Source organism: Chamaea fasciata, unplaced genomic scaffold (genome assembly GCF_029207755.1).
Source record: "Chamaea fasciata isolate MVZ Bird 193981 ecotype frontalis unplaced genomic scaffold, bChaFas1.0.hap1 SCAF_6, whole genome shotgun sequence".
Lineage (NCBI taxonomy): Eukaryota > Metazoa > Chordata > Aves > Passeriformes > Sylviidae > Chamaea > Chamaea fasciata.
In genome coordinates, this window is record NW_027094091.1 from 18066092 (window position 1) to 18089392 (window position 23301).

The 23301-nt window shown below is 38.2% G+C and overlaps 1 protein-coding gene across 1 annotated transcript; it reads right to left on the minus strand.

Moving 5' to 3' along the window:
- Positions 1-210: 210 nt before the first annotated feature.
- On the minus strand, positions 211-21835 carry SEPSECS (Sep (O-phosphoserine) tRNA:Sec (selenocysteine) tRNA synthase). Its single transcript, XM_066185557.1, has 11 exons — positions 21657-21835; positions 19975-20129; positions 17639-17757; positions 17392-17550; positions 16724-16877; positions 13142-13244; positions 10334-10463; positions 10118-10209; positions 2437-2530; positions 1745-1835; positions 211-616 (listed from the first exon to the last, which is right to left on the minus strand). Exons 1-11 carry the CDS (start codon positions 21768-21770, stop codon positions 367-369), a joined length of 1461 nt encoding a protein of 486 aa, XP_066041654.1. The 5' UTR covers positions 21771-21835; the 3' UTR covers positions 211-366.
- Between the last annotated feature and the right edge of the window lie 1466 nt (positions 21836-23301).

The following is a 23301-nucleotide window of genomic DNA, read 5'->3' on the forward strand; positions in this document are numbered from 1 at the left end:
ATGTCGTTAAACAAAAACATGTGAATAAACATACTGTGATTTGGTCAAAACTGGTGGTCCAAATAGCCACATACAGATTGAAAGGCCAACTCTAAGTCTTTGTGAACATAAAGTTTTACTTTGGCAGATATTAACTGCATTTCATACATTGCAAAAAACTGGTGTCTGGTCCTTTGTTCTTGGAGAGAGTATCACCTACTTTCTTAGAGCTGAATTCCACCCAAATTTTTATTATTGTTTTCAATAACAAGAAATATAAAATCAAGAATAAATTTCTGTACTGCAGATGCACAGTCCCAACCCAATACAAACCTGACATACTTCAGACAAAAACCTTATCTTCATGTGTTACTAAATCTGTATCTTCTAGTCCTCCAGTTCTTCTGTGGCTGCGTTAGCATCACTTATTTCATTTATACTTTTTTCTTGCTTTACTTCTTTTCTAAAAGTCTTCAAACATTTGTCAAGTCTTTTTAGGAATACATCTACATCTTGCTTTTTAATTCCAATTGCTGAGGCAGCATTGAGGTAAGCACAAGGATAGTCATTTGCATGTGACATAAATCCTTTAAAAGTGTAGTTATTCACAGTTTGTACAGACCCACAGGGAACAACCCTGAAACAAACAAACAAAATCACAATTCAGTTAAAGAAGCCTTTACATTTTATGTGGTACCCTAGGTTGAACACAATTACACAAATTCCTACTGAAGTAGGGAGTTGCTATTCCTACACTGATGCTCAGCACCCGCATAACTTAAAATCTGTTGAAATGCCAGGTTAAACAGTACATACTACAAAAGAATGACTTATGTATCAAAAAGGAAAACCTGAAACCTCCACATCAGGCAAAGAACTGGAGAGTTTTAACTTCAAAAATTGAAACTTTTGAACAATTTCAGCCAAAGATTGTTAAAATTACAGGACCAGACAAGGTAATGACAGGCAAATTAAAAAGAGCATCTAACCACAGTATATATAGATTTACTGTCATTTATCTGTGCAGGAAGTGGAATAATCCAAGTCAATGAAGCATACCTTCTGACATGGAAACATTCAGCTCTGCTACAAAAAAATAACATTAAGTCTATGGCAGAAGTTAGCATGGCAGCAGTAATATTCAGATTAAGGAATGCTGCCAAAACAAATTTTAAATCATTTTCTTCTTCTAAAAGGTTTAAACCAAAATCATTAAAAATTATTTGGCTTGCATTTCATTGCAACAGTATCTCTAATAATAAATTCAGCTCAAACTGGCTCAGCCTATAGAGTTTTGCTTTTTTTTTTTAAACACAATTAGTTCCAGAAAGCAGAACTTTTTTTCCATTTGACAAAAAGCTATGTAGGATATTAAAAGCTTATTCCCTTGACATCCAGCATAACCATATTTGTGCTGTCAGAAACAGAACAAAGATCTCCTGTTGTAGCTTACACCTAAACTGTAAGATCAAACCACATCTGGAAACTAAATGAAATTAAGGAATACTAGGGAATAATGACACTAAATTAAATGGGCATAGATATCTGTTTAGGCTACCAAAGTAGACATGGAAAGCCTCACCGCTAACTCAGACAGGGAGACATTACTACTCTATAACAGTGATGATGAAAGGGTGATTGTTCTCTAACTCATTACTGTTAGACTGCCTACTGTAATCATGACAATTGTACAAAACACTTCACAGGATTTTGTACAATATATGCTAATACACCCCCCAACTCCCCCAGTTTTTTAAATTCATACCTTGCTCCAGAAACTTGTCTTGTGAAAAGCATAGATCCAAGCTGGGTAACAGCAGCATCATTAGTTTCATTCAGATTCTTCAGTGACACGGCTAAAGTAACATAAGGTCAGGTTAAAACTGCTACAAAGCTGCCTTTTCTCTAAAGAATCAGCACTTGAAATGACAAGTTGCTTTCCAACAGCAAGAATCTAGACAAATATTTGTGTTCACATAAAAAGAAAAGAAAAAAAAAAACAACAAAAAAACCAACACTGTCATAGATTACTTCCTTGGTTAGACTGTATGCAGATTCTGCACAGGAGGGCAGTATTATTTTGGCGTTCAGCAGAATTTTTGGTTAGAACAAATACCTTGAGCAGGAATTCCATAACTTCTTTTACAACACTAAGATGATGAGTAATTATACCCTAATTTATTTTTAAATCTATTTTTATGAATTATTACTACATGCTAGCATTTTCAGCCTGTCTTGTAATCATTTCTGTCAAATTAATATGGTGGACAGGAGCAAAATAATGGGTCCAGGTTACTACACTACTTTTATAGCAGATTACCTTATTGGTAACCTTATTCAATTATTATTCAATTTAGTAGAATGTAGTGATGTTTAATAGATAGGAATAGTATGTGGAAGTGCGTTATGAAACCGCAGTATATTAGATTTTTTTAAAGTTAAAACCCCAACAATTACCTAAGGAAATGGGATTATGTGGTGTGTCTAACAGTCTCTCATTGTGGTTATCTGCCAGCTTCTTCAGCTCACTTGAAAGATACGAAAACATCTCCTGAAAAAGAGATGCAATATTTTTGTTATTAGCTATCAAACAGAGAAAATAGCACCTATTTCACAAAACTGTTACATCTCCATTACATCCCACAGGTGCTCAGCTGATTCTCTTTTCATGTGTACCAAGTAAGTGGATTAGACAATTCTCTGAAATAATTCTATAAAGGAACAGCTCCATTTCCTGAACACTGTTCTTATCTCTCAAGCTGATACAAAAGTCTCTGTCTGGTCTAATATATGTGCCTGGGATGTCATTCATCCTCTCTGTGGCCCTGAAACCTAGGAAACTAAAAAATATTGAAGAGATTCCCACTGCACAGCAGGTCTTACCCCACCCTACTTTTCAAGAGCCTTCCCATACCCTAGTCCCCATGAGCCACCGAGAATGAACTGTTATCATCACAGATGGCCACGTTTTGGCAAATTGCTCCCTTACTTTGTCTTCCCTCCTTTAATACATTCCAGACTAAAAGCATTGTATTTTGTTACCACGTATCACACAATCACATTTCCCTAGCGCAGAGACTTCTTTCTTCTGCATGAGAATAAAAATACAGTTCTTAAAGAGGCTATAAGTACACATTTGACTGTATTTTGTTTCACACAATATACACTCTCCTGAATACTCAGCTCTGTTGAGCAGTCTGTCCTTTTCCTAGGACCCTCCTTCTGTTCAAGCTGACGGTAAGAATGGAAATATCAGAATTTCTGCTATCACTTAATTGGATTGCACCTTTACTGTGAAAGTGTCATAAGACTGACATTCATAAATACTTTGGCTCAGATACAAGTCACACTGCACATAAAAGACTGTTTCTCTTACTTCATCTGTATTTTATATCCTCCCTCTTCCCCAAAAGTAATCTATGATAATTGCTCATGTTCTTCCTCAGTTTAATATATCCGCCTTCAGATATCAGCCCAAAACACTTATGGACAGAGTGAGAATAAACATCATTCTTCTTATTGTAAGCTTTAGCTGTTTTTCCATCCTTTTTAATGCTTAGTCTCTCATAAAAACTAGCAAAACCATACAGACACTGAGTAGCCTTTTTAAAAGATATTAAACACCAGGCTTCTCCTCTTTCAGGCCATAAAAATTGTCCTGCTTATCTGCTTTAGTGTGACTGGCTGTTTAAGCATCCTCATCAATTTCTGGACCTGACAAGTGATTTTTCATTCTTTAAATAGAATTACCTCTTCTGTTTGTAGACCAGTATCCTGCTTTGACCTGTGGACTCTGACAGATATAAATTACAGCTTGTGACCAAAATTATGCTTTTGAACAGAACCTCCCCAAGGTCTAATGAAACCAAATGAGCTTTATGGTACCTAAGCTAGAAGAATGTTACAGCTGCTTTTCTTGAACCACTGCAGGAAACCTTGCCTCCCTTTGTGAGTGACTCAATTAACACAGCTCCCCACCTGTACTTCCTAACACCACAGAACGAATTCCGATGGAGAGAAATGTACCCTCTTACTGTCTAAATGAATGAGGCAATTGATACAACTATCATCAAAAACATAAAGCTTCTATAATACTTGAAAAAAAAACAACCACCAAATTGGGAGGTATCTATATTTAATTATCAGAACATGAAATCTGTGAAAAATCATTCTTATTTCACATAAATCAAGTGATTTTGTGGTTTCAGTTCAGAGTTTATTTACAGTTCACTCAAAGAAGCTGAAAAATATTTATGTTTCAAATGTTAAGACACTTCTGCCTTTCCTCTGGTCCCTCGCTATATATAAGCACATTATTAATTTGTTACTTTCCATAATAAGCATCACTAATGTACAAGCCCTTTTATTAGTATTTATTTTGGAATACAAATCATAAATTAATTTGTGCTCCCTCTGCTGGCTATTTACTTCCGAAACTGAACCAAAATGTTGTAGAAATACACATAAATTGTGCCTACTCTGGAGATACTATTGGTGAAATTAGTACTGAGAAAAAATATACTGGAACAAGATTATTTCTAAATAATTTTCTGTGTTTTATCTAGGAAATTCTCTGATAAATCTCTTACAGCCTTACTGAAAGGAATACTGGAAATATTACTGAAAGTTGGTATAAAAAGTTACCCACTGCATAAATAAATTTAATTAAATCTGTTAAATGAAATTAGGTTACTAGATGAGCCTTTACATGCATAGGAATTCGTTAAAACAAAGGAGGATGGAAAGATGGCAAAAAAGTCCACGTATGTATTTTCATCAGTTTGACTAAAGCTCCATGAACACAAAATCAAAGTTTCCTGTTTTTATGAACAACACTATTTTGCATCTTTCCATTGGAAGCCCTGTAGACATTTTATAGTTTCAGAAGTTTGTTGCAAAATAGATTAACTGCCCTTCCAAACAATGGATTAAAGCAATATTTTTGGGAGGTCAAATCTATAAGCAACCCCCATCATAAAACATTTCTCTTATATGGAAAATTTATAAGCACCCTAAGCAATTATATATAATTGAGGTCTTACATAATAGATTTTCTGTAGCAGGCACTCAAATTTTCTCCAATGAAGCCAACTATTATGCTAAAGTTACACTGAATCACTCAAGCACCACATGTCAATTAAGTTTCATTATTTAATTCACTCTTTTACCTTAGAAACTTATCACAAAACCTCATTAGTCTAGATAAATGAATGCTAAACTATGTGAAAATGTCTTTCACTTTGGTTCTTTGAGCATCTAAGCCAACAAAACACCTTAAAAAAAAAGAACAAGTCACCAACAATACCTGCATCAAATAGACCAAATAACTCAATTGTTTGGATGAAAGTCTACTTTGACATACATAAACAAAAATATTTTCCATCATTAAAAATATTTGAATCATACTATAAATGTTTATATATATATATTTACACTATAAAACTATTTTTAATAGAACCTACACTAGGTAGGGGTGACTCTTCATTTGTTGCTCCACTGTGATAGGCACTGTTCTTGCAAATGAAAAGAACAAGAGAGAAACAAATAAGGAAAAAGCCAGTAACTACAGAGAAAAAGATGGGGATACTGAATAAGCCATCAGTCCCATACTAGCTGACAAAAAGACAACTGATGAAGGCCAGAAACACTTTTGTGCAGGGCTGAAACTATCCTAGCTAGCTCTAACCACCCAGCTTGCTTACACTCAGTCTCTAACACTCTGCCCTCCTCCCTGTGTCACTCTCATCTGAGAAGATGAGCTGTCCTCAGGGAACAGCCACAGAGCTGCTTGTGGTGCAGAAGAGGACACTGTGCAAGAGTCATTTTACAGCCTCTTCATCCTAGACACAGTCTGCCAGCTCTCCTATGCTTGCCTGAGACTGATGTGGTCCCATCTTACTTTGCAGCAGCAGCTGTTTTATAATGCAACCATCACAGCCTCACCTGCTTCGTGCCTCAAGAAGGACCAGCTGCTTCTGAGCTGTGATCTGACCAGACCACTTGGCGCACCATGCCACCCAGCAGAGGAGCTGCAGTGCTGAGCATGGAGACCTGCCAGCAGATGAGAGCCCAGGAGGAGGCTCAGTTCCTTGAAATGCAGCCAAACACATGACTAACTGTTGCAGCAGCTCTCTTGTTAGAGGGTTGAAATGAGCCAAGACACAGACTCCATGTTTACCCCTGCATGAAAAGGGACCTGGTTTATTCCTCTTTACAGCTCAGCCATCCTGACTCCAACTATTCACTGACTCTGGCTGCAGCAAGCACCTACTGTAGGTTTCCCTTGCAGCCTCTGACTGCTGGTGATTTCCTGCTAAACTATGACTGCAGGTATTAGTTTGCAGACTCTGAACGCAGGCTTATACCCAGCTAGACTGTGACTGCAGGTTCCAAAAATAGGCTCTAACTGCAGACCCAGACTAAAGTCACAGCAGTGATTCTCTCTCCCCAAGATCCTTCTTCATGATTCCCCTTGTTCTCGCTTCCTCAAGGTTCCTCCTCCTTCATGATTCCCCCTCACTAGCTAACTCACTGCCTTTTATCACACTTATCTTTATTTGCTATAGCTGTGACTTATCAGGGGCAAGTCTGTATTGCGTAATTAACACAACTGTTAATTATCAGGGGCAAGGTCACCTGTATTCCCTTCTCCTACAACAAACTATATGTGTATGTGTGTGACACCTGCATATACCACACGCCCACCTAGGCAGATCCTCTTGCATTGCAGGAATTTTGTTATGGATTTATACTAGAAAGTTTTAAAAATACAAAATTAATTACAGAGCCTTTACATCTTTATATCATCTGCATCTAACATATGTGTAATCTACCAGAAAGTGCCCAGTAAGCCTTGCCAATCTGATTTGGTAACACTGACATTCACATTTTTTAAAAACTCCTTCTTAACAACAGCAATCAACACATTTTCTCTTCAGCACTTGTGAGACCTTGAGCTCAGGCTCTGTGACCCACACTTCCCCAACACAGGCTTCTAACTATGAAGGCCTCTCTGAAATTTCCATTCGTGCTTGGCACTTGTTTAGTTACACAACACCATTTAAAACAGTTCATTTAAACTAATTTGCCTCCAGCTACTCTGAAGTTTCAATATGGTTACATATACTTTACATGAGGAAAACCCTCCTAATATTCTCATGTTTGACATGCTACGGTGTAACAAGCTGACTAGGAAAAAGAGAGGAGTAACAAATGTCTGTCTTGCTTTGAGAATAGCTGATTTTTTTACATTTTTAATATCTCTCATTAAATGGCTTTCCTCTTCTTCCATCATAAGCAGAGCAATACAAACTCACACTGAACTGTACAAGTAATTTATTCCAATCAGAACAACTACATCAGTGATAACTCATAAACCCAGTATTATAATGAATTGTAAAACCCAAACAACTTCCTCCCACTCTGTATGATTTTAAATATTTTAGATACATACTCCATAAGGACATAAAAATGACTCCAGTTTTACTCTCAGAAAGTATGCAGACAGATGGATACCAATATAAAAAGCTCTATCACATCCCACAGTAACACAGAAAATGCATTTAAGAAAATGAGGATTATTTTGATTGTTAAGTCTAATGAGGAAATCCATAACTGCTGTAAACAAAATAAAACCATCACCTTCTTCAATAATACCAGCATAATAATTAGTTAAATGGATTAAAAGGACCATATTGGATAGTAGCAGGTATTAAACCTGGCCTGTAGGGTTCTGAATGTAAACCCTGAATGTAGGGTTCTTGCTCTCCATGAAATATGAGATGACAACTAAGCCTGTTGTTTTATGCCATGACATAGTGCAACAACTATATTTCACGTGGCCTGGTTTAGACACATATGTACATATATGAAAATAGCAACTTTTACCACACAGAAATGTAAAACACAGGACATAACATGACCTGTACTGAGGCATCAAAAGTTACTATAAAAACACAACCTGTATATAAAGTTCTTTAAAAGCAAAGATATTAACAAATTTGACTATGGACAAGCTGTTATCTGCATTGTAAAAGGACCTAGAATCACCTACTGAGATCAGAAAACCACTGTTCTAACCATCACATAAATGTATAAAAAGGAATTCTGAAAAGTCAGTACTCCTTCATATAACTACATATAATCTCACACTCTTGGACAACTGCACACTCCACAACTCCCAGCTTGTCAAAAAAATCCCACTCCATGTACATGCTCCTCTCCCTCATATAATCTCTTCTCTTCCTGTATTAAAAAACTAATCTCTGTAAAAGAAAAACTGGGCAGATTATTTTGTTCCTTGCTTGTGTGAGACTAATCTCTTCTCAGTAATATTCTGGTCTTTCTGGCCTAAGCTCAAATAACCTGAAGTAACACCCACACGAATGAGGATCAGGTAAAAAGAGAAAGAAAAAAAAAACCTTTAAGTTTTTTATAGCTGATTTTTTTTGTATGAGTAGGTGCAGCTGCACCAATATAGAAAGGAGTACTCAATGTCAAGCTATAAATAGTTCCTGCTGGAAGCTTAATAGTTCTGCTCTGCTTCCCCAGAGCACAGGCAATAAACTATCACTATTGCATTTTTACAATTCAGGAACAAACAGATTTGAGCAAAAATGTTTCTATTTCCATAGCAAACCCAATAAAAGAAACATATTTATGCCATATATAAGGCTCTGTTTATAGAGTATATTCACATTTGAAATAAAAAGATCTGAAGTTGTAAAAATATAATACCGTATTCACTTTAGAATTCTACTTCCAAGAAAATTAGATGACTCAAAGTATACAGCTATTCATTAAGATATTTATGAAAGAATTATTATTTATGACTTGGACAATATTTCTCATGCCCTTTATACATCTGCTTCTGGTAGAAATGTAACAGCAAAATCAGCTTTGTAGAAAACAATAAATTCACTTGAGATTCTTTTGGACATAAGAGTAAAGGGGAAAAATACAATTTGCTTTTAATGAAGACACAAAACATAAATGGCAATACATACAACAGTCCAGTATAAAATATTGCAGTAGAGGCAAAAGTGGTAACTGCTTTCAGCATTTCACAACCTGTTTTCACTTTAGTTGCACAGATCACTTCTCAGTCAGTGTAAGGCCGCTAAGTTGGTCTCGTTTTCTATAGTCAAGCTATTCCTGTGGGATCTCAGTTCCAGGACAGAATTCATGGATGCCTCTATAAGCAGCTAGAAATAAAGTCACAGGATCCAGAACTACTGCTCTGCCACATTATCAAGGACAGCACCAAGCTGTCAGCAGAAAACAACTGGAACATAGTTTTCAAATAGAATAATGAAACAGATAATGCATAGTTTAAAATTATTAATTTAATAGTACTTAATTCACAGTATTTCCTTATATAAAGCTTCTATAAAAACAATTTTCTGTATTACTATATGAAGAGAGAAAAATCAGACATGTATTAATTCCAGAATTAACGATAACTCAAGATATACAAATTCCAACCTGGCATCCACTGGATTTTTGTGCAGTGCCATTTTACCCAAATTAAAGCCCCTAGTCTGTGAAAAGAAGAGAAGAAACTTAGCTCTGTGTCTAGATGAATAACTAAAAGGACAATATTTTCCTCTTTTTGTGGCAATGCACAGTATTTATAACGCAACCAGAAGTTGTGATTCTCCAGAGAATGTGGCACACAGACATTTAATTAAGCACTGTCATAGCACAAAAGCACAACAGGGACAAATGCAAAAGAGCACAGACCACGGGTTATTCTTGAGTGTGCAATCTCCAGTCCTGGAAGCAGTGTGACCATGATAAAACAGTATAGTACTTCTCCATTTAAATTTTTGTGGACAAAATTCTACTGTATTAGTCACACTTAGGAACAACAAACACAAATACTGTACAAGATAGTACAGGCCCTCCATTTAACCTCCCGGTTTGAACAAACAACAGCATGGAAAATCATGCTTACTCATGAGCACCACTTAGACAAGAAGTAATTCTATCGTACTGACTTTCTCGATTCAGAGCTCCGAGCTCAGAATAAGTTCAGTGGCTTTCTAGACGGAAACTGGATTTACTACACAAAGCACTTTTGCAACAACACTTTGTTAACAGCTGACTTCAAGAAAATACTGCTTGCCAAAGAGCTTACCTTTCTCTCTTTCAGTAACTTTTTGTAGCCACTGGTTCCCAGAGACAGAAGTGTAATGAGGATATCTAAAGAGGGAGACGCAGATGCTCTTCCTGAAAAAAAACCACCCAGTATACAGATTAAGGTGGCAAAAATAAATTTTATGTGAAAGAAAGCTGATAATCAAGTTTTCTACAGTTATTCTGTATGGCTGAAATCAGCCCATGAACGAGTTACCTGGATACATTTTGCTGATGTCCTGAATGAAGGACTCGTTGAAGCCAGCAATGATAGCACCACCTACTGGAACCATAAAATTTTTGTCCAAGCTCTGAACAAAAGCATCTATTCTGCCAACTCGAGCACCCTTTACCAAAAAGGATGAAAAAGAAAATCCACAGCATACATTAGAAAAAAGGGAAACGTGATAGCATCATAATTATATAAAAGCGTTGCTAAAAAAAATATAATTCCTGAAACTCTCAGATACTGCATTTGTGATCAAAACATAAAAATCATGGTATTATCTCTTTTAGCACTGCTTACTATTAGTACCATTGTCTGCCTAACATAGTACCTTACAAATTCTCATTTTCTTGTGATTTAAGATATGGATTTTAGTTCCTGCAAGTCTAAGTGTAACTCCTTTTCAGCAACAACCAAAAAGAAACTCCTCAAAATTTAATGGGAATTATACAGTTAAAACTGTTCAATCTTCAACACTTTTTACAACTCTCACAATAAAAGGCTACAAGTTAATGCTTCATTAGCAAAGCTTTTTGCAATACATATATAAATTTGCATTAAACAAACAGGCTTATTACAACACTCCTTCTAAGGCTGCTTTCAAAATCAAGATTCAAGTAACTTCTTATAGCAGATATCCCCCACACCCTAATACCTAACCACTTATATTTTCAAAGGAGAAAAAGTAGATTCTGCAGTACACCTTCAATTTGAGTAGCATGTAACCGTGAACTGTACAATTAAAAAGTATGCGGCATAAGAGAATTTGAAAAGTGATTTAAACACCATACACATCAAAATACATGCAAATACACATTTTTAAGACTACATACTAAATGTAAGAAGTAGAAATAGAGTTAATACTTCTGGCAAACAGATGGGAAAAAGTGGAGCCAACTAAACCTCATTTATTAGTTTTACATTTTGATAGCTTAATGCACAGGAGATAGGAAGAACACTCCAAGTTTGTCAGCTTTCTGTTGTGAACATGAATGCCAGCAGCTACCATTTAATTTAATTGACAGGAGACCACCAGAGGAAAAGCACAACATGAAATGGTCTCAAAAGCTTTTTCCTGTGGTACTCTTGCAAGTTGTGTTCACACTGTGCTCAGCATGTACATATTCCTAAGTATTCATTAATAACTACTTTCTCATAAACAGAAAATTTTCTAGCACAAATAAATTTTGTAAAAAATGTAAAACAAGCCAGAGTTCAAATGTATATATTTGCATAAAGAAGGAACAAACAACTTATTGAATCTAGAGAAAACACAGAAACAAACACAGTAAAAATTCTATTGGCAGCATTATAGACTGAAAAGTTTGTCATTGGAACATTTCATGCAGCAAAACCCAGCGCTTCCACAGCCTCATTCATATTAGTTTCTCACTAAACTTGAGCAGGTTAAATACAATAAACATGTACTAAGTACATTACAGAAAAGCATATATCATTTTCTATTTCATAAATTCCCTCAGTCTTTCAAGATTCAGAAATGTCAGCATGACGTTCTACCACAATTGTACATTAAACTGGTCTGTGTCCTGTAAGTAATGCCTTTGTGTCCTGGGTTGTAGTATAGGATGTGCACAAAGTATTCTATCACCATCTTCACGAACTGTTGAATCCAGGTGGGGCAGTGTTTTCCCAGACTCCCTCCCTCTGGGCCATTATCTTCTGTTAATGGCCCATCAAATGCCTTGCCCATGACTCATAGATAACTCCCTCCGGGAGTTAATCTCTGTTTAATGAGCCATCAAGGACCCCCTGCATGACTCATCATCCCAGTGTGAGATGCTCCGCCCAGGGGGAGGAACCAAGCATTCTTACCTGGATATAATCTGGGGTTTGGGACAGTACAGGGGGCCCTTACTCACTGGATTCCCAGAGGACCAGAGCTACCAGACCTTTCTACAGGATCACTGCTTCAGGAAGACCACCTCTTCTGGACTGCTTCCATCATTCTACTCAGGTTGTATTCTGACTCTGTCAGTGGTTTTTTGTATTATTGCATCTATTTTATTTTACTTTCTTTCCTTTCTTCCTATAAAATTGTATCTCTGACTTGGAACCTCTCATTTGTTTTGCTTTCAAACCACTCCACTTAGCAATCAGAAAAAAAGATAACCAGCATCTTTAAATTGCTAATAGTTCAGGTTCCTCCAGATCCTATTAAAATATAACCCCTATTATTTTGAATAGGTAACAGAAAAGAAAATATTGAAGAACAATGCACATACAATACAATGAAGAAAAATGTAAGAATTCTATTTCATGACTGATTTTAGATATCAAGCAACATCCTCTTCAAACTAAACAGCAACAGAAATTAAACTTTTTTGAACATAACATTGAACTTAAACCAATTTCCTCAGCCATTTTGTGCCAACAATATTTGTGCTGCTGTAGAACTCTGCACCTTCAATTAAAAATCTGTAACTCATTCTGTTGAAGGTTTAATTTTTATTCAAGTATGATTCATTATGTCACTTTTAGTCAACAATTTTAGGAAATGTTTTAAGAAAGCTTATTAAGGATATTTTTCCATTATAAAGACGTATGAACATGCATAAAACCTAAATAAATTAAGGTTACATAAAAAGCACAATAGAAATAACTATTATGCTTAAATTCTATTTCTGTCTGTTGTGCTTTCCCAGAAAACTGTTCAAATATCAGACAGGCATGAGATTACTCTCAAAGGTATGAAGCATCTGATAAAATTTGCTAGGTTTTCTACAATCACAGATTTACTTATAGTTGCTAAAAATATTATTGAAAATACACAGCTCCTACCTGCTGGATAAGATGCATACATTTTGAAGACTGAACTCCATATGCATTGTTGACAATATGTGGAATCTCATAATTAGCACAAATCACAGCCAGCTCCTCCAGCCTGTGAGCACAAAATTGCAATTTAGAGAAGCATTGATTACGGTAGCTCATCTTACAAGTCAGACCATTAAAAGACTGAAAGGTCTACAAGGAAGTCAGAATGAGAAAAGTATCTTTTTTGATTAGTACCTCAAGGGAGTATTTGTCATGTTAAGCTATAAAAGTTGAGATGAAAATTCTACTGGCTTTTACATATATTGCAAATTGTTGATCTACTCTGAGATTTTTCTTGCTTTGCTCTAAGTTTTGTCTGGACACCAGTTAATATATCCCAAACCATTCTGCTTTAGACACACGTTGCGCTTTTTTTTTTTTTTTTTTTTCTGCTTTCCTGTTAACTAACACAGCTTTAGCTAGTCACTTTTTTTCCTTTCCTCTAATATTCAGTGTGAAGACAGTCTATAGCAATTTCAAGAGTGTTTTGGGAATCAAAAGCATCCTATAACAGGAAATTTTACATGGTTCTGTTTATTTCAAAGAACTAGTATTTTAATCCTTTGGCTGGAATCTCACTTGCATGTTTCAGATAAAGGCAATAAGAAAAAAGAAATTCTTTTAAGAAAACAGAGCCCTAGAATGTCTGAATATGGACATCAACAAACTGAAAATTTGTTCAGCTGTTTATTCTTCACTAGCTTTTAGAAGCCCCTGAAATCACAGTGCACTCATCCTGGATTGATCAATCAGTCAAATTAAGATTTATGTGAGCACACTGATCATTTTAAGTAAGATCCTTCAGCATGTTAAACATACATACATGCAATACCCTTTTCTGAAGCACTCCAATCATGCTAGATTAAAAAAAAAACCCTCATGATCCTTCTCGAACTTCTGAATCTATTTTAGAAATAGAATCTTTTTGAAAAAATTAGGCAATATAAAATAATTTTAAGTAATGATAAAGGTAATATTATCTTTAAAAAAAAAATCAGGAAGCCCTACTTCCAATGCATTTTTACCCTATCTTCTCCTGTACAGCCTCTCACTGTAATTTACTGACATACATATAAAATGTGACAGAGTATGAAAACATTTTCCAAGAGGTGACATTCCTTTGCATTCTATTTCTATTACACTGTCTAGCGTTGCTCTGCAACGCAAAATTCTGCTGCATCATATTAAATTTTTGAAACATAAATCCTTAGGAAATCATCATCACCATATTATCCTCAAAGAAATCAAAAGTACTTTATGATTAGGAAACACCAGCAATATAATGTACATATTGATCTTCTACAGTCAAGATTATTTGTCAGGAGCTGCAGTTCCAATAATTTTTCACATTTATCAACACAGAGTCACAAAATATTCTGAGTTGGAAGGGACCCACAAGGATCATCAAGGCCAACTCCTGGCCCTGCACAGCACAAACTCCAAGAGTCACACCATGTGCCTGAGATCATTGTCCAAATGCTTCATGAGCTTTGTCAGGCTTGGTGCTGTGACCAGTGCCCTGGGGAGCCTGTTCCAGTGCCCAACTACCCTTTAGGTGAGGAACCTTTTCCTAATAGCCAACCTAAACCTCCCCTAACTCAGCTTCAGCCCATTCCCTTGTGTCCTGTCATTGGGACCACGCAGAAGAGATCAGTGCTTGCCCCTCCTCTTCCCCTCACTAGGAATAATATGTAACTGCAAGGAGGTTTCCCCTCAGTCTCCTCTTCTTCAGGGTGAGCAGACCAAGGGACCTCAGCTGCTCCTCATGTGGCTTCCCCTCATTAAAAGAATACTTGAGGGAATATAACAACAAGCAGGGCAAAGCTTTTGCCTTCTGCTCTGCTGGTTCTTAGTCAGACACATTCCTCACCTTCTAGAGAGACTCAAAGGAACAGTTTCCCTCTTACAGGCTTCTTTTCAAATGCAAGCAGAGAATTTCACCAAGCTAGAAACACAGAGGATGTACAGCTATGTAGGTTCATCTTTCTCACCTTCTGAAAATTAAAGGAGCAATAACCTCTTGCTACAAGTATTGAAATCAGAAAAGTCTTTTTTTTTTCCCCAAAATATTCTATTGAACAATTAGATCCATTTTGCAATACAGAATGAGACGGCTACAGTTTGAAGGAAATGTGTTAGCATGCAAGGGAAGCAAATGATGCACAGCACCTATTTATACCTTCACTTGCTTCCAAGGCCTAGAATGCAGCATTGAAAGTGCTACTAAGCATGTCACAAAAACAAAGCATTAATGTAAATTGGCTACTGAAATTCTTAATAGTCACAAATAGAGAAATACTTCCCAGTTTATTCTTCCTTTTTTTTTTCCTACTGTTTGTTAAAGTTCATGAAAAGAAAGCTTTGTTCTTTTTTTCTACCACTGAAAGTAAAAAGATACATAATTCCACTAAGTACATAAACCAACTAAAAAGGACACTTTCCCTTTGGTTCTCTTAAATACAGTAGTTTAAGAAACACCTTACAGCATCAGCAGGTAGAATACCAAGAAAGAGCATTTATACAATACAGAATTACTCCCACAGAGGTAAACAGTACTTCAAAGAAAAGCCATAGGTACAGCAGCCATAAAACTACTTAAAATTTTAAAACACGACCACCACAACTAAATAAAGCCTTACAAATGCAGATATTTAAAAACAGACATTTAAAATTGCACCCTCCAGAAATGCTATCAGAGTTTTCCTTCCTATAAGAAGATGAAGGTTATGGCCTTCAACAGTTGACACTTTCTTTTGAACAGAAAGTACATTCAAATCTTCCTGTATCTGTGGTATATCATAACATAGTGCCACTACCTAATAATTCATCTCTTAGTTGTAGAGGACAAAACAATCGCAGCATGCCAAAAAGAGGAAGCAGATAAGGAGAAGATTCATTTACCCAAGCTATAAAACAGACCATTCAGCTTTGAGAGCTGTGATTTAAGTTAGTCAATAAATCTGCAAGTCAACTTCAGGCAATGTTCATAGTATTCTGACAGAATTATATGGTTTTAACTCCCATCTTTCCCTCCAGCAACTAGGTTAACCTATGATAAATACTGGGGGATTTTTTAAGGTAGGAGAGGAGAGTGAAATATATTTTTACTTGCCACATTTCAGAGTCAGTAACATTTCTTTCCTATGCTTGTGGAGGAGGAGAGTTGAAAAGGCAACAGTAATATTAAAACATGGCATTAGCTATGGAGCTACATTTCCTGGATTATGTTTCCATGAGACTACTTTTACTACTTCCATGAAATTTTAAGAAAACCACTAACAAAATGACATTAATTTCACCACAAGAGAGCAACATTAACCTCACTTATACGACAGAAGAAAAACCTTCTGTATAATTCTTACTTTTTAAATATACTTTTCTGGAAGGGGATTAAAGAACCTTTACTAATTGCTGGCAGAAGAAATGGAAGACGGATGGTTAAACCACAGAGGTGTTGGTTGTTTGGGTTTTGTTGTTGGGGGAGTGGGGAGGATGTTTATTTGTTTTAACAGTAACAAATAACACACTTCTTAGAAGACTACTTACCTATCAGGTACTCTTGGAGCAAAGCAAGATGTTGTAGAATGCACACAAAGAATATTTTCAGCACCAAGAGCCTTGATTTTGGCCTCCACTGCTTCGAGGTCTGTCCGTAGCTCATCACCTTCTAATACATTTTCTATCACCACAGGCTCAAAACCTGACCAAAAAAAGCAAGAACTGAATATAACTCAACAAGTCTCTGACTAATTGTGGGACTTTAGTTCTAGTATACATTTGAAAAACACTTCATGCTACTATTGTTTTAATAGATTCTAACAGAAAAGACTGTGCAAACCAGACTGTCACCTTCTGATCACAATTCCTAGGACACAAGTTTTTGCATAAATTTGAGATCCTTGAACCATGAGCTTTGGTTTTGCATCTTACTCTGAGGGCAAACTGTAACTTCCTTAGTATTGTGTTCTCACTTGACTCCTTTATACACCTCTGTACCACTGCACACATCTGCATTTTGCAAGGCATTAGGAAGACAGCATGCATGTTTTAATTACATGTTAGAAATCAGGAGTGCACAAACAAAGCAGAACTACCATGCATTAGGCCTTCTTTTGTATCTTGGTACAAGGATATGAATTGATCACTCTGATGGATGGAAGTTCTGTATCTGTTTGAAGAACACATACTGTGTCATCAATCAGTTACCTTCTTACCTGCAGTTATCATTGATTTAAAGCAAGATTTCTGGTCTATACGTGGCCAGATAATGTATTTTGCCTTTGGTCTCTTGTGCCTCAATGTTAAAAAACACAGTGTTAGACTCATGCCTGTTGCCATAGGAACCACAAAGCAACTGGTCACTGTCTGGACACCTGCACATAAAAAGAAAGTCAGAAATTAACATGAAGAATCCATGATGTAACTTCACAAACAAGTGAGATTTTTCAAATATACACCTACCAGCCAGTTTTATAACATCCAGAACTACTGAATTAGTAAGTTTGTTCAAAAGGCTTGAACCTGCAGCTTTAGGCTGTACTGCAGAAATATCACCTGACCTTCCAATTCCATGGATCAACCTAAACAAAAAAAGTTGAAAACACACATCAAATTTTTTCATATTGCAAAGGCATAATACTTGCTGACTGAAGAGAATTTAATTTGATAAACAATTGTGGAAAACTTTGTACCCAATGCAATATCAATATCTGCCACAATCAATTCCATTTTAACAAACTACACATATTTGTATGAAATTTTCTTTGGTGTTTTTTTTTCAACGGTAGATTAACAATGTTCCTGCATGCAAGTAAAAACTTTGAGAGTACCCATAGCAGCAACACCTTTAGCACCTGGCAGGTTTTCTTTTAAGTGCACCTCAGCACTTCTTGATGTTTGTCAAAATAGGATTATAAATGCTGACATGTTCAGACACACAACCAATGAAAACAAAAATGAAGTGTCTATAGTGTAGTGTAGCATAGGCATAGTGGTATTATAGATACTCCCTTGACAAATGCTTCATCTTCATAAGGCAAGGAAACAATATATACAAAGTGATACATATCTATATACACACATGGATATATGTTTCACTTTGCCCATCTTATACATCTTCACTTCATCTATCATTTTGCTATTCAATGTTATCTATCATGGAATACTATGTCTCTCTGCATTCTGTTTATAAATTATGGTTATAAACTGCATTTATAAGTATTGAATATTATTTAGTTCAGAAGCAGTGGGTCCTGAAGTAATTTATAAGATACAAACTTACAGAACTAACCTTACCAATGGCAGCTGCTCAAGTAAGCTAGTAACAGTATACACCTACTTATAGCTTTAATTCCATTTTTATCTTGGCAACAGAATAAAATGCAGTCCAAGGAATATGTGACATTCAGAACTTCTCGGAGCATGGTTTTACAGCTTAAATTTATTTTCCTGTTTCAAGTTCTAAGTTGAAATCAACAAACACTTGATAACTAATTGAAACTTACGTATAATCCTCACTACACCTAAAATACTTTCTTCCCTCATTCCTGCTATGTTCTTAATAGCTGTCTCACATCAGTACATTTTATTTCAGGCACATATGTACTCTTCCTAAGAAGTAATCCTCCCTAAGACTGACCCTTCATTAAACTGAGAGACAGCTTGAAAACCATTTCCTGCTACCTCCAATACTCCCAAAGTCACCTGTAGAACTTACTGCAGAAATAAGTGGAGGGGATGACACTTTGCTATTGCTGACACTCACAGGAGAAGTGAGATGCCAGGTGACAGAGCTGCATTGGAACAACAGTAGTGAATTCTAGTTGAGGCTCTCCCTGCCCAGAAGCCAGGCACACTTTCTCCAGCACTGCCCAAAAGCAGAACTTCCTCCCCTCCCCAGCCATGCACATCCTAATCTGGAGAGCTGTACACAAAACTAAAAAAGCTGAAGTGATGCGTTACTGGATTTTGCTGTAAATATTTTACCGTACTGGAGGGCTTATCAAAGCTATCAAGCCTAAGTAACTCAACCTCCATATGGGAAAACATACTAAATTCCTGGCCTCTAACGTTTTTGTGTTTATCTTTCAAGGAGAAACACCCTGGAACTTTCCCTTCGTTTTGCTCCTGTTGGATAAAACATCACAGCAAGGTAGACAGCACAGAACTCAACGCACAATAAGAAAAAGTACACTTATAAGAAAATTAACACAGAGCCTCTAAAATTATAGCATCCAACATACCTGTTTAAGTGTCAGAAGGGCTACAAGCTTTAGAGATCTCCTTACTTCATATAAAATCTAGTATAGATGGACTGGTGTTTCATCTGCCTATCAACTAATCACATTATAAAATCTACTAACAATTATAATAAAATACAAGTAGCTGTTCATGTACAACTACAATGGACAGTAGTTTTTAATAATATACTATACATAATATTTAATAATATATAGATGAAAAGCTGCACCTTGTTATAAAAGGCACGTAATGCATAGTATATTTTAAAACAGTAAGATCTCTGCTTCCCTTGTAGAGGACAACTCAACAACTTCAGATTCTACAAATTCAACATAAAGGATATAATCCCAACAAAATATTTTTGCTTCATTCAAGACTTTCTAATGAGTTATTACTGAAAATTTAATATAGAAAGCCGTATCAATTAAATTACCACCACATTATATTATTTTTCTCAAATGCTATCAAGGTCTTAGATAAACAAAACCACAATAAAATCTGGCATTGGAAAGCACTAATAATAACCCTAAATAATTCAAATAGTCAATAATTTGTACCTGTAATGCCTTCGGGCAACAAGTCCTGACACCACTCTTCCTTCCCTCTCACCAACGCCACAGTTGCCCAGGAAGTTATTGCTATCCATTATAGCAAGTTCATGAAGAAACAATTCAATGGTGCTTTCATCCCATCCATCTTCAGGACATTTTCCCTTAATAATAACAATAATAACAAAAAGTTAAATAATGATTTTTCTGTGTATTAAATACAATTACATTAGCACACCCCGACATTAAAACAATCAAGATATTTTTTACCTTCAAGTGTTCTCTATGGAACACACAAAACCACTGCAGGGCACACATGTTAATTACTCCCTAAAAGACTACAGATCATTTGATGTATTCTCTAGACATGATGTACAACTACAAAAACTCAATGGTGAAGACTGTACAAAAAGGGAAGATATTCAGATATTAGAGAACCAAAAAGATATTCAGATATTAGAGAACCAAAAACATGAGCAGAAGGGAAATTCAGTTTTAATGTAACACATCTTCCTATCTACACATTTTCCTTTCTAGTTATTATCTAACAGGGAAGGAAACCATTTCCAAAATACGTCAAAACCTGCAACCAGAAACATGCTCATTCTTGTGCTCTTTACTGAATTAACAACTGCACCCATCTTTGCAACTTGCAGACAAGATTCTCAAAGGACAGGGGCCCATAAAACCGTGAAGAGTTTTTATAGGTCTAGAGGCTTTTTCACATACCCCAGTAACAAAACAGCCCATTCAGTAAATCTAATTAGCTTCTGAAGTGTGGTATCAAAGTTAAGTTGGAAACAGTAGATGACATGACTGAGGATGCTGAAGAACTGAAACATTTGCTAATTCATTGACTGTCGCTCTGATTTTTCAGCCTTCTGATGTTTTTATATTTTTGCACTGGAGTTCTCGCGCTTGTAACACAAACAAAGACTGAGGGTTGGTAAATAATACATTCCTTTCTAGGGAGAAGAACAAATTGATGGACTTCTGGTTTGACCAGTGGGGTCATGAACCTCGTCTCCCCATCACTGGTCAAAGTCCAAACCCTATTTAAACCCCAAGCCAAAATAAACGTCCTTCTTTTCTCGTCTCACCACATTAAAGTGCGAGTGTGATCTTTCCGTGTCCGTCTAGCGACAATTGACAGTGATTTTTATAGGCCGAAGGCAATGAAATACATTGTTTTGGCACCTTACAAGCATCACTTTTTACCCCATGCAACAATGTGCTAATATCTTACAGTTTTTAAACATTTATGTAACAGTGCGCTGGGCCTTTCTCGGGAAATGCACAAACCCAGGGCAGTAATTTTCTTTTCCTCCCAAACGCGGCCTTTCACCCTGCGGCTGTCAGGTCCCTTCCATCACAGCCGCGGCTGTCCCGAGCCGCCGGCCGGACACGGCGGTGGCGCCGGGCCAGAGGGCAGAGTCCGCGAGCCCCGGCCGGCCTGCGCGCTCACGGGGCCCCGCCCGGCCCGGGGGGACGCTGCCCCGCCGAACCCGGCTGCGCGGAGCGCCGGCGGGCGGCTCAGGGCCGCTCTGCCCGCTCGGACCTCGCGGCGCGGAGGGTGGGAGGGGGCAGCTCTGCCCCACTGCGGACGGTGGTGCGCGGAGACGGGGCTGGTCGGGGCGGCTGTGCCCCGCTGGGCCCCCGGCACGGAGGGCGGGAGGCGGCGGCCCCATTACCTGCTCCAGCAGCGCCCGCAGGCACAGCTCGTGCGCGCGGCGGCCCTGCGCCCCCTGGCGCACATAGGCCGCCGTCACCAGCCGCTCGCTGCAGCTCTGGTTCTCCGCGTTCATGGCCGCGGCGCTCCGGGCGCCGCCGCCGCCGCCGCCGCCGCTCCCCTCCCGGGCCTGTGCGAATCGGGCACTTCCCGCCGGGAAGGGGCGGGCGAGGGCGGCACGGCGCACGCGGAGCTCCGGGGCCCCGCCCGCCGTCAGTGCCGCGCCGCGGGCAGCCCTCGGCGGGACCGCCCCGCCCGGCCCTTCCCGGCCGCTGGGCGGGGCTGGGCCGCCCCCGGGGCAGGTGGCCGGCGAAGGAGCGGTCCCGGCTTGGGGTCTGTCACGGGCGGCGTCCCGCTGTGACAGGCGGCTCGCCAGAACCCAGACTGCTGGGCTGGGAAGAGCCTGTTCCTGGGCTGGTTTTCCCCGCCCCGCAGAGTTTAGCATTAGGCTGTTGAGAACAGCTGCGTACATCCCCGCTGTTCCCGGCGGGGCGAGGGCGTCCTTTGTTCCTCGGGACGATTCTCAGGGAATAGTAGCTGCCTGGTAGGGCTGGGGGCGTAGCCCAAAACTGCATCACAGGAACAAAAACATGTTTCCTAGCGAGACCTAATTTTTATTATTCTTTTATTTTAGTTTTTACACAATTTGGGAAAAACCAGTTACACCAGCCGGAGATCTGGGTCAAGCTTTGCGCCTTTAAACTAGGAACTGCCAGAAAAGCCTCAGCAGGTGGAAGCTTCCCTGGGTCACAGGCACCTGGCCGCCGTCGCTGTCCTTTGCCCCCAGGCGGCCACGGGACTGGCAGGTTCCCATTCGCCTCCTTGAAATAATAAGTAGGGAATGTAAAAAATTTGAAGAGGCGCGTTAAGTACGCGGTGTGCTTGTTCAAATGTTTAATTATAAGCGGCCTATACCTGGGCAACGGAATCTGTTTATGAAATCTAATCTGATTCTTCTGTTTTATAGTTTTAAGCTCAGACGGCTAATTGGCGAGTGAAGTGTACGTAGCGACCGTCCCGTTTCTGTAAGTTTAGTTAGCCTGATTAGGATGTTTTGGGCGTTTTGACAGAGTAATCTTACACACCTGATTGAATTCTTGGCTCATACTATAATTAACACGGTTTCTTAGCCCCTTGAGCAGAAGAGAGCTCTGCAAGCTAAGCTCTCCCCCTTCGCGGTCCCCGCAGTCACCGGCGTTGCTGTAACATGTCGTGTTGCTGCTGGTTGATGAACGCGGAGCAGCTGCTCCTCCTGGTCTGTATCACAAGAGGGCGCTCACCGAAAGCGATAAGCGCACGATTGTCAGTGTATTCCCCCTTCTTCCTTCTGTTCCTTCCACTCCAGTGTTTCGACAGTGCTCAAGTACTTATAAGCAGGTGACAAAGTCTGCTCTGTTGTTTAGAGGGAGAGGGACAAAAGCTTTAGCATGAGGAAAATGACTCAGCTTATTTATGTGATGTAATTCTCAGTAATTTTAATTCAGATGGCTAATTGAAGAGTATTAGCTATTTGGAATTAAAATTAATGGTTTGTTAATTACTATGATGGTAGTGTGTAATTTTTTTTCAATTATGAGCTCTCGTGGTGTTTGAACTCTGCACTACTG

Coding starts and splice junctions, on each gene's coding strand:
- SEPSECS (XM_066185557.1), bottom strand. CDS start 21,770: ATGAACGCGGAGAACCAGAGCTGCAGCGAGCGGCTGGTGACGGCGGCC. Junction 20,130..21,656: donor TGCGGGCGCTGCTGGAGCAG/GTAATGGGGCCG, acceptor GTTATTATTAAG/GGAAAATGTCCTGAAGATGG. Junction 17,758..19,974: donor GTTGCCCGAAGGCATTACAG/GTACAAATTATT, acceptor TTTTTTGTTTAG/GTTGATCCATGGAATTGGAA.